Source organism: Papio anubis, chromosome 12 (genome assembly GCF_008728515.1).
Source record: "Papio anubis isolate 15944 chromosome 12, Panubis1.0, whole genome shotgun sequence".
Taxonomy (NCBI): domain Eukaryota; kingdom Metazoa; phylum Chordata; class Mammalia; order Primates; family Cercopithecidae; genus Papio; species Papio anubis.
Genome location: NC_044987.1, coordinates 60,713,010 through 60,727,070, shown reverse-complemented (window position 1 = coordinate 60,727,070; position 14,061 = coordinate 60,713,010). Strand labels below are relative to the sequence as shown.

Genomic DNA, 14,061 nt, shown 5'->3' with positions numbered 1-14,061 from the left:
CAACAATAGCAGTTGACTCATAGGATTGTTACATAGATTCCTTCTTGTATTCAACAAGTATCTAAGCACCTAGATGTTATATATGAAGTGCTTGCTAGGAAGGCAATAATGAAAGACTTTAAGTTAACATTCATGGCATAGTATTTACACTATGTGTGCTAGGTAGTCTTGTATCATACTTATGTTAATTTTTCTTCTTCCTAGAAGCATCACCAGTTACCTATCCAAATCAAATACACTCAGTTCAGCTCAGATACTGTTTTTTTGTTTTGTTTTCTTGTTTTGTTTTTTTTTGAGATGGAGTCTCCCTCTGTCGCCCAGGGTGAAGTGCAATGGCATGATCTCAGGTCACTGCAACCTCTACTTCCCAGGTTCAAGTGATTCTCCTACCTCAGCCTCCCCAGTAGCTGAGATTACAGGTGCCTGCCACCACGCCCAGGTAATTTTTGTATTTTTAGTAGAGACAAAGTTTCACCATGTTGGTTGGGCTGGTCTCGAACTCCTGACCTCAGTTGATGCACCCACCTTGGCCTCCCAAGGTGCTGGGATTACATGCTTGAGCCACCGTGCCCAGCTGATAATGCTGTTTTTTAAACAAAGCATTCCTTGACCAGTCTAACTATATGTGATCTCATTCAATTATTCAATACATCTCTTTGTGCCAGCATTCATTTTGCTTCTCTCCTTTTTATTTATTTTTTTGAATCAGGGTCTTGCTCTGTCATCCAGGCTGGAGTACAGTGGTGTGCCAATAGCTCACTGCAACCTCCAACTCCTGGGCTCAAGTGACGGTCCCATCTCAGCCTCTCTCAGCCTCCTGAATAGCTGGGACTACAGACAGTCAACCAGAGCTAGCTAATTTTTAGATTTTTATTTATTTTTCATTATTTTGTAGACACAAGTTTTCTCTTTTTTGCCCAGGCTGGTCTCAAACACCTGGCCTTCAGGCAATCCTCCCACCTCAGCCTCCCAAAGTGTTGGGATTATAGGTGTGAGCCACCATGCCTGGCCTTGCTTCTCAATAATTACTGTGTATCTTACTGTCTGCAGCATTTGCTAGGAATTTATCATGTATGACCCATTCTTTACTGCATAGTCTTCATGAGAATGTGACTCTTCTTCCCAACAATATCATAAGTTTCTTGAAGTTAGGAACCATATTTTACATAACTTTTTATTTTCCAAAGTACCTACAGTGGTCTAGCACACCATACTTGATACCTATGGATTAAGGTACATGATAAAAGTCCAAGATTACCACCTGCTTATAAGCCAACTGTGGTAGACACGGAAGATATAGTGATGAGGAAAAGATATGATCACCACCAATGCATAAGGTACATACACTATTTCAGCCAATATAAAATAATTGTCCCATACATATATATCATTGCAACTCCATGGTTAGTATGTACACAAGCTTTCACTGATCTGTTAGAGCTGATGCCCATCAGCTATCACTACTTTCTCATAAAGTCTTCTCTCTTTCAAACAAATCTTCTTTTTATGATAAGTACTAATGATTTTAGAAGTTTAAAGATCAAGGGGTTTTTCTTTTCTTTTTCCATTTTTCAGTACTTCAAAAAAATAATAAGGTGACATCATACACTTATTACTTCACTAAAAGAATGTGCTAAACTACCTAGATGAAAAGCCAGGTGAAGGCTAAAGTAATCACCTATCATTATCATTTCTTCAGCAATTTAAACACCATACCACTTTCAAAACCAAAGTAATACTTTTGCATTAAAAAAAAAAAAAAAGAATTTGGGCCAAGCACCATGGCTCACACCTGTAATCCCAACACTCCAGGAGGCCAAGGCTGGTGGATCACTTGAGGCCTGGGGTTTGAGACCAGCCCGGGCAACATATAGCAAAACCCATTTCTAGGAAAAATAAATAATTAGCTGGGTGTGACAGTGGGTGCCTGTAGTTGTAGCTATTTGGAAGGCTGATGAGGCAGGAGGATTGCTGGAGCCCAGCAGTTCAAGGCTGCAGTAAGGCGTGTTCACACCACTATACTCCAGCCTGGGTGACAGAGCAAGACTCTGTCTCAAAAAAAAAAAAAAAAGGGTGTGTGTGGGGGGTAGAGAATGAGAAATCTAAGGAGTAAAACTATTTTTCAGAGGCTGTCTTTTTATGAAATACTGAATGGAATGAAACACATTTTACTTAAATATCCTATATAATACAAATGATCATGTTAGATATTACTATTTATGCTAGTTCTAGTACGGATTGTTTTATTGTAAAAATGACAACAATATTCTGTAAGACAGAAGCAGTACTTTAGGGTAAAGTGCTTAAATCAAAATAAAGAGCAAAAGGGTTAGGCACAGGAAATTTCTTGGGCGCTACAGCCTAGTCACTTGAATCATGATCAGATAATAAATGTAAAAGCTCTCACAATTATTTAAAAAGAAAACAGCAACAGAGAAAGCCCACTTTTAAGCTTTTATTAAGTGATGTGCATTATAATCTAGTAAATGAAGGAATGGGGAAGAGGAAGCCAGTTAGCAGATTAGCAGAAAGCTAGGAAACATCTCTGTATATAGAAAAGCAGAACTACATGGTACCTTTAGTACTGATAAATATATACCTTATATACAGAAAGACTTCTGTGTATCTTCTGGTAAAAAGGCATGATTTTGTCAAATCAAATGAGTACAATGCAAAAATAAAAAATAGTTCTGCTTACAAACATACACAGCTGAACAAACACACAATGGTAATAACAGGCATATAAGACTGTGATTCTCAATGTTTTCCAAGACAGTGACTACACTGTGAAATTTACCTCGGAAAGTCCTGAATACCAGCACAACTTCTGAATTATGACTGACTTGCACAGCAAGAACTCAGAAGGGGTCAGAGATTATTTCACGATAATCAGTTTTATTTCCTTTATCGGAAATTCAACGTGCGTCAGGTGAATGCAAAGAAACGGAAGATGAACATGTATCTATGTCTAATGTGTAGTCAAAGGAATTTAATTTTTACCCCTATAAGTTCAGTGCAGACTTTAGCTTTGGTAATAGCAGAGCAGCTTGTATAAGGCTAACACTCAGCAATGATTAACTCTGGATACGGGGACATTTCTTTTTTCTTTCTTTTTCTTTTTTTTTTTTGAGACAGGGTCTCGCTCTGTTGCCCAGGATGGAGTGCGGTGGCATGATCTTTGTTCACTGCTGCCTCAACCTCCTGGGCCAAGCAATCCACCCAGCTCAACCTCCCAAGTAGCTGGGACTACCACACTGGGCTAATTTCTCTGTTTTTTTGTAGAGACAGGGTTCCGTCATGTTACCCAAGCAGGTCTCAACTCCTGGGCTCAAGCAATCAGCCTGCCTTGCCTTGGCCTCCCAAAAGTGCTGGGAATACAGACGTGTGCAACTGCACCCAGCCCAAGAGGGGCAGTTCTTTACATAAAAAAGCCAACAGATAATGAAGACATAATGGTTCTAAATATGTACACACTTACTAACATAACTTCAAAACACAAGAAGTAACAGTTGACAGAACTAATCAGCAAAGCGAACAATACATCTTTGCTGTTGTAGATTTCAATATCCCCTTCTCAGTAACTGACAGAACTGGACAAAAAAGGATATATAAGGTGTTTTATTGTTGTTGTTGTTGTTGTTGTTTATTGAGACAGACAGAGTCTTGTTCTGTTGCCCAGGCTGGAATGTAGTGGCACAATCATGCCTCACTGCAGCCTTGAACTCGTGGGCTCAAGCAATCCTCTGCCTCAGTCTCCTGAGTAGCTGGAACTACAGGTGTATGGCACCATGCTCAGCTAATTTTCAAAAAAAATTTTCTTCTTTTGTAGAGACAGGGTTTCAACTATGTTGACCAGGATGGTTTTGAACTCCTGGCCTCAAGTGATCCTCCCACATCCACCTCTTGAACTGCTGGGATTATGGGCATGAGCCGCTGTGCCTGGCCAGGCTATGTAAGATTTGAGAATGCTATCAAACATGTTAACTAGTATACCTAACAACTGTAAAAAAAAATCCTTTTTCCAGTACATATAAGAACATTCAATAAGATAGACCATATGACAGGCCATAAAACTTGTCTCAATAAATTACAAATCACTGAAATATTACAGAGTGTATTCTCTGACTATAATTAATACAGACTTAAATTAGAAACCAGTAACAATTAAGATTATCTAGAAATGTCCCTAAACATTGGGAAATTAACAACATATGTCTGTATCTTCACTGCTGTGGTCATTATACCTGTAAATACATTTATCAAAACTCATCTAATAGTCAACTTAAGATGTATACATTTCACTGTACATAAATGTTTATCTCAATTATATATATAAAAAAATTTTTTTTTTCCTTGAGACACTCTTGTCCTGTCACCCAGGCTGGAGTGCAGTGGCATGATTTTGACTCACTGCAACCTCAGCCTCCTGGGTTCAAGTGATTCTCTTGCCTCAGACTCCCGAGTAGCTGGGATTACACGTGTGTGCCACCACACCCAGCTAAATTTTTTATTTTTTAGTAGAACTCCTGACCTCAAATGACCCGCCTGCCTCAGCCTCCCAAAGTGCTGGGATTATAGGCATGAGCAACCATGCCTAGCCTGACAAAAAAATTCAACGTGCGTCAGGTGAATGCAAATAAAGGGAAAATGAACATGTATCTATGTCTAACATGTAGTCAAAACAGCAAATGAAGGGCAATTCCCCAAGTAACCTGGCTTCTCTAGGGATTGTTCAGTCTAGCTTAGAAAATTCTTAAGACAGAACCAACGCCATGAAATAAATCTTATTTTTATGGCAAAACAATGCAGCTCTAAGAATTTGCCAAAAAAAAAAAAGTATATTATCATTAATTCAATGAACATTTATTGAGTTTGTTGTTTAGTGGGGAGGCAGGATAAACTGACAATTAAAAAATTTCTGGCCAGATACAGTGGCTCACGCCTGTAATCTCAGCACTCTGAGAGGCTGAGGTGGGCGGATCACTTGAGGCCAGGAGTTTCAGACCAGCCTGGTCAACCTGGCAAAACCCTGTCTCTACTAAAAATATAAAAATTAGCTAGACATGGTGGCGTGCACTTATAATCCAAGCTAGTCAGGAGGCTGAGGCACAGAATCACTTGAACCTGGGGCTTGGTGAGGAGGTTGTAGTGAGCTGAGATCATGCCTCTTACTCCAGCCTGGAGCAGCAGGCGAGACTCTGTCTTAAAAACAAACAAAAACAAAACAAAACAAAAAAATCTAAATTAAAGAGTAAGAAGGGGCTGGGTGTGGTGGCTCATGCCTGTAATCCCTAGCACTTTGGGAGGCAGTGGATCATGAGGTCAGGAGTTGAGACCAGCCTGGCCAATATGGTGGCTCCCTGTTTCTGTAAGTAAAAATTGGCTGGAATTGTGGTGGCTAAGCCTGTAGTCCCAGCCATTTGAGAGGCTGTGAGGCAGGAGAATTGCTTGAACCCAGGAGCCAGAGGTTGCAGTGAGCTGAGGGTGTACCACTGCACTCCAGTCTGGCGACAGAAACAGAACTGTACCAAAAAAAAAAAAAAGTAGGAATACTATTGCAATAATCAGAAAAGGCCTTGGGAGCTGGGGAGTCTTGCTCTGTAAGCCCAGGCTGGAGTGCAGTAACTTTGAAGTCAGCTGCCTCCTGGAAATCTCGAACCGAGCATTTCTCCTGCCTCAGCCTCCTGAGTAGCTGGGATTATAGGCACGCGTCACCATGCCCAGCTAATTTTTGTATTTTTAGTAGAGACGAGGTTTCACCATGTTGGCCAGGCTGGTCCTGAATTCCTGGACCTTGTGATTCACCCGCCTCGGCCTCCCAAAGTGCTGGGATTATAGGTGTGAGCCACCATGCCCAGCCCAGAAAGGCTCTTAATCTAAATTTGATTATGTCTGAACAGAGTTACAAATATTAGATAGGGAAGAAACTATTTTAGGAAGAAGGACAATAACATACAATAAAAATACGAGAAAATGGTCTATATGGAGTACTTCAAGCACGTATATAGTGGCCAAAGATTAGGATAGTAAGGTATGAGGGGGCTATATCAAAGATGTTATTGAACTGCATGTTCTGGCCTACAAGGAGTTTAACATTCATAATAAAATTCACAGAGTAAACTGATCAGCTTGGCATTTCAAAATAATCACTCTGGTAACAAGATGTAAAATAAACTAAAATGGGGCAAGACTAAAGGCATTTATCAGTTAAAAAGCTATGGTAACAGGCAAGGCTACTAGATAGCAAGGGCCTCAATATACCAGTAGGAAGCGTAGTTAAGACTCAGTGTCTAAATGATTGTTTCCAAGGTATGAATGCAGATGAGTCAAAGAGCTTCTGGATTTCACTAGGTTTTCTCTCCTACTTCATGAAGACTTATTTTGACACTTGGCTACATAACAACTATTTAATTCTTGTGTACAAATTTGGCTATTACATTTTGAATGTAGGAAGCTTGTCTTCTCTATCTAGCAGGGGTTAGGAAAACAGTACTTACTTGTTCAAACAACAAACTGAATAGATTTGAGACTATTGCTGATCCATCTCTATGGCTTTATACCAGTCTTTTTAAAAAAGTATATCACGCATGAGAAATTCCCTGAGATACTTTTCTTCTTTTTTTTTTTTTGAGACAGAGTCTCGCTCTGTCAGCAGGCTGGAGTGCAGTGGCATGATCTTGGCTCACTGCAACCTCCACCTCCCGGGTTCAAGCGATTCCCCTGCCTCAGCCTCCCTAGTAGCTGGGACCACAGGCAAGTGCCACCACGGCCAGCTAATTTTTGTATTTTTAGTGAAGATGAAGTTTCACCATGTTGGCCAAGATAGTCTTAATCCCTTGACCTCATGATCCGCCTGCCTTGGCCTCCCCAAGTATTGGGATTACAGGCGTGAGCCACAACAACCGGCCAAGAAATTCCCTGAGATTCTTGTTTAAAATGTAGATGTATTAGGACACTATACTAAACTCACTGGAATCAATATCCATAAGTACCCCGAACCAGTTATTTATTTATTTATTTATTTGAGACAGAGTCTCGCTCTGTTGCCCAGGCTGGAGTGCAGTGGCGCGATCTCTGCTCACTGCAACCTCTACCTCCCGGATTCAAGCAATTCTCCTGCCGCAGCCTCCCGAGTAGCTGGGATTATAGGCGTGTGCCACCACGCCCATCTAATTTTTTGTATTTTTAGTAGAGACGGGGTTTCACCATGTTAGCCAGGATGGTCTCGATCTCCTGACCTTGTGATCTGCCCGCCTGGGCCTCCCAAAGTGCTGGGATTACAGGCGTGAGCCACCATGCCTGGCCTATTTATTTATTTTTTTTATACAGCGTCTCACTTTGTTGCCCTGGCTGGAGAGCAATGGTGCGATCAATTCACTGCAACCTCAGGCTCCCAGGATCAAGCGATTCTCCTACCTCAGCCTCCCAGGTAGCTGAGACTAGAGGGGCACACCACCATGCCTGGCTAATTTTTGTACGTTTTTGGTAGAGACGAGAATTCACCATGTTGGCCAGGTTGGTTTTGAACTCCTGACCTCAAGTGATCTGCCTGCCTTGGCCTCCCAAAGTGCTGGGATTACAGGTGTGACCCACCATGCCCAGCTGGAACCTGTATCTTAAATAAACTTCCAGGTAACAATTATGTACATTAAAGTTTAGACCCATTAAACAATTCTCCAATCCTCTTCCTAGGGAAAATTTGCCATTCTAAAACCTTCGTCCTTTCCCGTTTTTTTGAGACAGGGTCTTGTTATGTCACCACTCAGGCTGGAGTGCAGTGGCACGATCAGGACTCACTGCAGCCTCAATCCCCTGGGCTCAAATGGGTCCTCTTGCCTCAGCCTCCCAAGCAGCTGGGACTATAAGTGTGCACCAACACACCCGGCTAATTTTTTGATGTTTTATAGACGAGGTCTCACTTATTTTTCCCAGGCTGATCTTGAACTCCTGGCCTCAAGTGATCCTCCCACCTTGGCTTCCCAAAGTCCTGGGATTACAGGTATGAGCCACCAAGCTCAGGCCTAAAACTGTCCTTTCTTATTGTTGTCTGGATATTATTCTCTCTGCCAAGGACAGTAAAGGAAGATTACATTCCCAGCCTCAATGGTTAACTATATGTCTTTAAAAATATAAAATATAAGAAACGTTTGTCATATATTTTTTATTAAAGTTTCCAATGGCATGGTAAACATTAGATTTCTAATATATGCACTGAACTCCAACCACATTAAGTGCATTGTCTAGAATAAAGAGTTGAACTACGGTTATTTGCAGATTTGATTTAGACTTAACTTAGGAAAATTTGAATTTTTCTATATAGCTTATATGTGCAATGATATCAAAGACCATGATTTTTTAAAATATTAGGATGATTTGTAATGAAACTAAAAGGGTAAACATTTCTTTCACTTCTAGTCATTTAAATATTTGTTTTTTATTAAAAATTTTGTTTCTAAGTATTACGCCATAAGAAGTAATTAGTTATATTTGACTAGTTCTGAAGTTCCTTTAAAAAAACTTTTAGGCTGGGCGCGGTGGCTTACGCCTGCATTCCCAGCACTTTGGGAGGCTAAGGCGGGCGGATCGCAAAGTCAGGAGATCGAGACCATCCTGGCTAACATGGTGAAACCCCGTCTCTACTAAAAATACAAAAAATTAGGCATGGTGGTGGGCGCCTGTAGTCCCAGCTACTCAGGAGGCTGAGGCAGGAGAATGGTGTGAACCTGGGAGGCGGAGCTTGCAGTGAGCTGAGATCGCGCCATTGCACTCCAGCCTGGGCGACAGAGCAACACTCCATCTCAAAAAAAACAAAAACAAAAAAAAAAACTTTTAGACCAGGCATGGTGGCTCATGTCTGTAATCCTACCGCTTTGGGAGGCTGAGGCAGGCGGATCACGAGGTCAGGAGTTTGAGACAAGCCTGACAAACATGAAGAACCCCGTCACTACTAAAAAAAAGAAAAAATTCAAAAATTAGTTGGGCATGGTGGCATGTGCCTGTCATCCCAGCTACTCGGGAAGCTGAGGCAGGAGAATTGCTTGAACCTGGGAGTGGAGGTTGCAGTGAGCCAAGACCACACCACTGCACTCCAGCCTGGGCGACAGAGCAAGATTCCATCTCCCAAAAAAAAAAAAAAAAAAACCCAAGAAAAAAAAAACCCAGAAAGGTTATTTGGAAAAAATAAAAACAAAAGAAAAAACCCATAAAAATTCAATAAATAAACAATCCATTAAAAAGTAACGTTATTTGTTAGCTAATACTTCAAATCAGCAAGTCATTTTCCCAAATGACAAAATATATTCTATAAGATTAATCACTGCCAGTTGAAAGGGGAAGATGTTAACCAATTATTTAAATGTGCTTTTATTTTTATATATATATATTTTTGGAGCTGGAGTTTCACTATTGTTGCCCAGGCTGGAGTGCAATGGCGCGATCTCGGCTCACTGTAACCTCTGCCTCCTGGGTTGTTCAAGTGATTCTCCTGCCTCCGCCTCCCGAGTTGCTGGGATTATAGGCACCCACCACCACGCCCAGCTAATTTTTTCTATTTTTAGTAGAGACGGGGTGTCACCATATTGGTCAGGCTGGTATCGAACTCGTGGCCTTAGGTAATCTGCCCGCCTCAGCCTCCTAAAGTGCTGGGATTACAGGCGTGAGCCACCGTGCCTGACCTAAATGTGCTTATTAAACTAATATTTTAATTTTTTATTTGGTTTCATTCTCTCATTTGGGGGTTCCAGGACTTTGTCTTCCTTGGCTGAATTATATGAGCAGACAAAGCATGGTCTCCAAACAGTGAAATAAAATACTGTGGCACTCCCTTACAAAACCTAAGATAAGTAATGGTTTTTGTGAGTTAAGAAGGAAGCTACAGCCGGGCGTGGTGGCTCAAGCCTGTAATCCCAGCACTTTGGGAGGCCGAGACGGGCGGATCACGAGGTCAGGAGATCGAGACCATCCTGGCTAACACGGTGAAACCCCGTCTCTACTAAAAAAAATACAAAAAACTAGCCGGGTGCGGTGGCAGGCGCCTGTAGTCCCAGCTACTCGGGAGGCTGAGGCAGGAGAATGGCGTGAACCTGGGAGGCGGAGCTTGCAGTGAGCCGAGATCCGGCCATTGCACTCCAGCCTGGGCGGCAGAGCGAGACTCCGTCTCAAAAAAAAAAAAAAAAAAAAAAAAAAAGAAGGAAGCTACAAAAAATTAAGTCAACTCAGTTTCAAAAGTTATAAAATAAAAGTTTTGGTTACATTTATATTTAAAAGACAATAAAATAAAGTCCCAACAGCATCAGGAAATTCACCAAGATGAGATGTTCAGATAGATAATCTAAATAAGGAAAAACAGTAAAGTAGTAAATGGTGGGTTTGTTTTGTTTTGTTTTTTTTCAGACAGGGTCTTACTCTGTTACCCAGGCTGAGTTCAGTGGCATAATCATGTCTCACTGCAGTCTCAAATTCCCGGACTCCAGCGATCTTCTCACTTCAGCCTCATGAGTAGCTGGGGCCACAGGTGCATGCCACCACACTCAGCTAATTTTTGTATTTTTTATAAAGACGGGGTTCTTGCTATGTTGCCTAGGCTGGTCTCAAACTCCTGAACTTAAGGGATCCTCCTGCCTCAGCCTCCCAAAGTGCTGGGATTACAGGTGTAAGCCACTGCACCCAGCCGCAAATGGTTTTGAATTCAGGACAAGATTGTAAAAGAAATCTCTCCTCATTATCACTAGACAGCTACATCTGCCTGTATGGGTTAGGCTTTTGGAAAAAAAATATATACCTAGTAATAAAAATGTTCTAATATCAGATTATGGTAATAGTTGTACAATGCTATAAATTTACTAAAAATTGGCTAGGCAGAGGGGCTCACATCTATAATCCCAACATCTTGGGAGGCCAAGGTGGGAGGATCACCTGAGTCTAGGAGTTCAAGACTAGCCTGGGCAACATGGCAAGAACATATTCTCTGGAAAAAAATTAAAAATTAGCTGGACAAGGTGGTGCGTGCCTGTAGTCCCAGCTATTCTGGAGGCTGCGGTGGGAGAATCACTTGAGCCTGAGAGGTCAAGGCTGCAATAAGCTGTGATTATGCCACTGCACTCCAGCCTGGGAAACAGAGCAAGACCTCATCTCAAAAAAATAAAAATAAGAGAGGCAGGGCATGGTGGCTCACACCTGCAATTCCAGCACTTTGGGAGGCCGAGGCAGGCGGATCATGAGGTCAGGAGATGGAGACCATCCTGCTTAACATGGTGAAACTCTGTCTCTACTAAAAATACAAAAAAATTAGCTGGGCATGGTGGTGGGCGCCTGTAGTCCCAGCTACTCAGGAGGCTGAGGCAGGAGAATCGCTTCAACCTGGGAGGCGGAGGTTGCAGTGAGCCAAGATCGCGCCACTGCACTTCAGCCTGGCGACAGAGTGAGACTCCATCTCATATAAATAAATAAAAAATAAAAATAATAAAAATAAAATCGGAAGCAATCAAACATCATGAAGACACCAGACATCAGTAGTGCTTACTATATGCTATCTGATAATTCTAGAGCTTCTAAACCTATGAGGCTACTTAGGGTCGGGGCTAGGGGACTACAGCAATGCCTGCTTCAGCTATTAACCAAGAAAAGGATAGCCTGAAAGCAGGATATAGAAGCAACTAGCTCACACCCTTATCAAAATCTCTCTAAAAGAGAAAGCCAGCTGGGTTTGGTGGCTCACACCTGTAATCCCAGCACTCTGGGAGGCAGAGGCAGGCAGATCACTTAAGGCAAGGAGTTTGAGACAAGCCTGATCAACAAGGTGAAACCCTGTCTCTACTAAAAGTACAAAAATTAGCCTGGCACAGTGTAGCACACCTGTAATCCCAGCTACTGGGGAATGTGAGGCATGAGAATCACTTGAACCCTGGAGGCAGAGGTTGCAGTGAGCCGAGATTGCACCACTGCACTCAGCCTGGGAGATAGAGTGAAACCCTGTCTCAAACAAAAAATAAATAAATATAAAAGAAAAAATATATAAGAAATAGAAAAGAGAAAGTCAGATGAAGCTACCCACTGCTTTGTCTTAGAATAGTGGCATATGGCTAATATAATGGTATTACACAAATTATTTAACTGTCTGTGGCTCCTATGGGTTAATTTACTTATCACTTACTACGTTCCATACACATTGCTAGGTTCTGGGAATATATAATTCTGATGAGAGAGAGAGAGAGAGATTTTCAATACACTGTGGTAAAGTATAACACTGAGATCAGGTCTGTGAAAACACGTAAGAGAATCAGGTGTCACAGACAGGAGGTAGGATGGGAAATGTCAGAGAAAATGTTGCTGAAGAGCTGACATCTAAACTGAAACTTATAAGGAGTACAATTAGGAAAGCAAAAAAAATGAACATTCTAAGCAAAGGAAACAAAAGCATGAGCAAAAATATCAAACCATGAAACAATATGTTAATGAGGAAAGAATGAGTGATCATTCAGTATTACTTACATAATGGTTCAAGGCATGGAGGGAAATAAAGTATAAAAAAATAACAATATAAAGACTTTTTCATAAAGCTTTAATTATTTAAAAGATGCTACTGTTACCCTCTGTTGATCACCCTCAATTAAGAAAATTATTGGTCTAAGCCAGGCGTGGTGGCTCACGCCTATAATCCCAGCACTTTGGGAGGCTGAGGCAGATGGATCACGAAGTCAGGAGACTGAGACCATCCTGGCTAACACGGTGAAACCCCGTCTCTACCAAAAACACAAAAAATTAGCCAGGTATGGTGCGGGCGCCTGTAGTCCCAGCTACTTGGGAGGCTGAGGCAGGAGAATGGCATGAACTTGGGAGGTGAAGCTTGAAGTGAGCCAAAATCGCGCCACTCCACTGTACTCTAGCCTGGGTGACAGAGCAAGACTCCGTCTCAAAAAACAAAAAAAAACCAAATCTAAATACATATATATATGTCCATAAATCTTATAAATCTGGGACCACTACTCTATATGATATATAGCCTTGAAGAGTCAAGCAGGTGAGTCTCTGGCTGACCTATCTTGTAAATGACTTGATAATTTGACATCTCCCTATATTTTCCCGCCTTCCCCCAAAAAGACCTGTTGTAAACACTGTTCAAACACCAGCAGTTTATTAAGGATAAAGTAATCAGAATTTACTTTTACAACAAGTAGAAGAACACCATTACTGACAGCAAATACTCGCTTTCATTTATCTCAGTCTTGGCATCAAACTCAGAAATACGGACAGCAAATATTTATTTTCATTTATTTCAGTCTTGGCATCAAGCTCTGAAATAAAGAAAATTTACTAGCCAGGCATGGTGGCTCACACCTGTAATCCTAGCACTTTGAGGGGCCGAGGCAGGCGGATCACCTGAGGTTGGGAGTTCAAGACCAGCCTGACCAACATGGAAAAAACCCCGTCTCTACTAAAAATACAAAATTAGCCGGGCGTGGTGGCGCATGCCTGTAATCCCAGCTACTCGGGAGGCTGAGGCAGGAGAATCGCTTGAACCCAGGAGGCAGAGGTTGCAGTGAGCTGAGATCGCGCCATTGCATTACAGCCTGGGCAATAAGACAGAAACTCCATCTCAAAATAGAAGGAAAGAAAGAAAATTTACCTTTAAAGCAATGCAGTAGGAATGTAGTGAGAGGAGAGTATGGTAGATTTACCACTTTGCAGTAGTTCTGTTCACAATCTGAAGTTTGGCAAGTTTTTTCTTTTTCCAAAAACGATGCCACATTTATATTTTTCACTGTTTGAAAATACACTGCTAGTTTGTAAGGCCTGCTCTTGCCAGGGGGAAGAAAACCATAAACCAGAGAATAGAATACTCACACAATTATTTCACGTTTTTTCAATTTGGTAACCTCAACTCAACTTACCTGCTTTACATTGTATCCAGCTTTTGCACTAGTTTCAATAAACATAACATTCAGCTCTTTGGCTTTCCTCTCTCCCTCCTCAATTGACACTTGCCTGTAAAGAAACAAACAAACTTCTTACTTTTGAGACATAGACAATATTATAAAGATTATAAAGAAAGCTCTGAAAATA

At 41.5% G+C, this 14,061-nt stretch overlaps 1 protein-coding gene across 4 annotated transcripts in view; it reads right to left on the bottom strand.

The window, feature by feature from the left end:
• Positions 1 to 14,061, bottom strand: part of RAB6A (RAB6A, member RAS oncogene family) — a 92,571-nt gene that overhangs the window by 20,039 nt on the left and 58,471 nt on the right. For 3 of the 4 annotated variants that reach the window (XM_003910396.5, XM_009186913.4, XM_017948750.3), the window contains exon 6: positions 13,890 to 13,983. The exons of the other annotated variant lie outside the window; for it this stretch is intronic. In XM_003910396.5, coding sequence (XP_003910445.3) covers positions 13,890 to 13,983 — 94 coding nt within the window. The remainder of the gene's footprint in view (positions 1 to 13,889; positions 13,984 to 14,061) is intronic. 4 annotated transcript variants of the gene reach the window in all.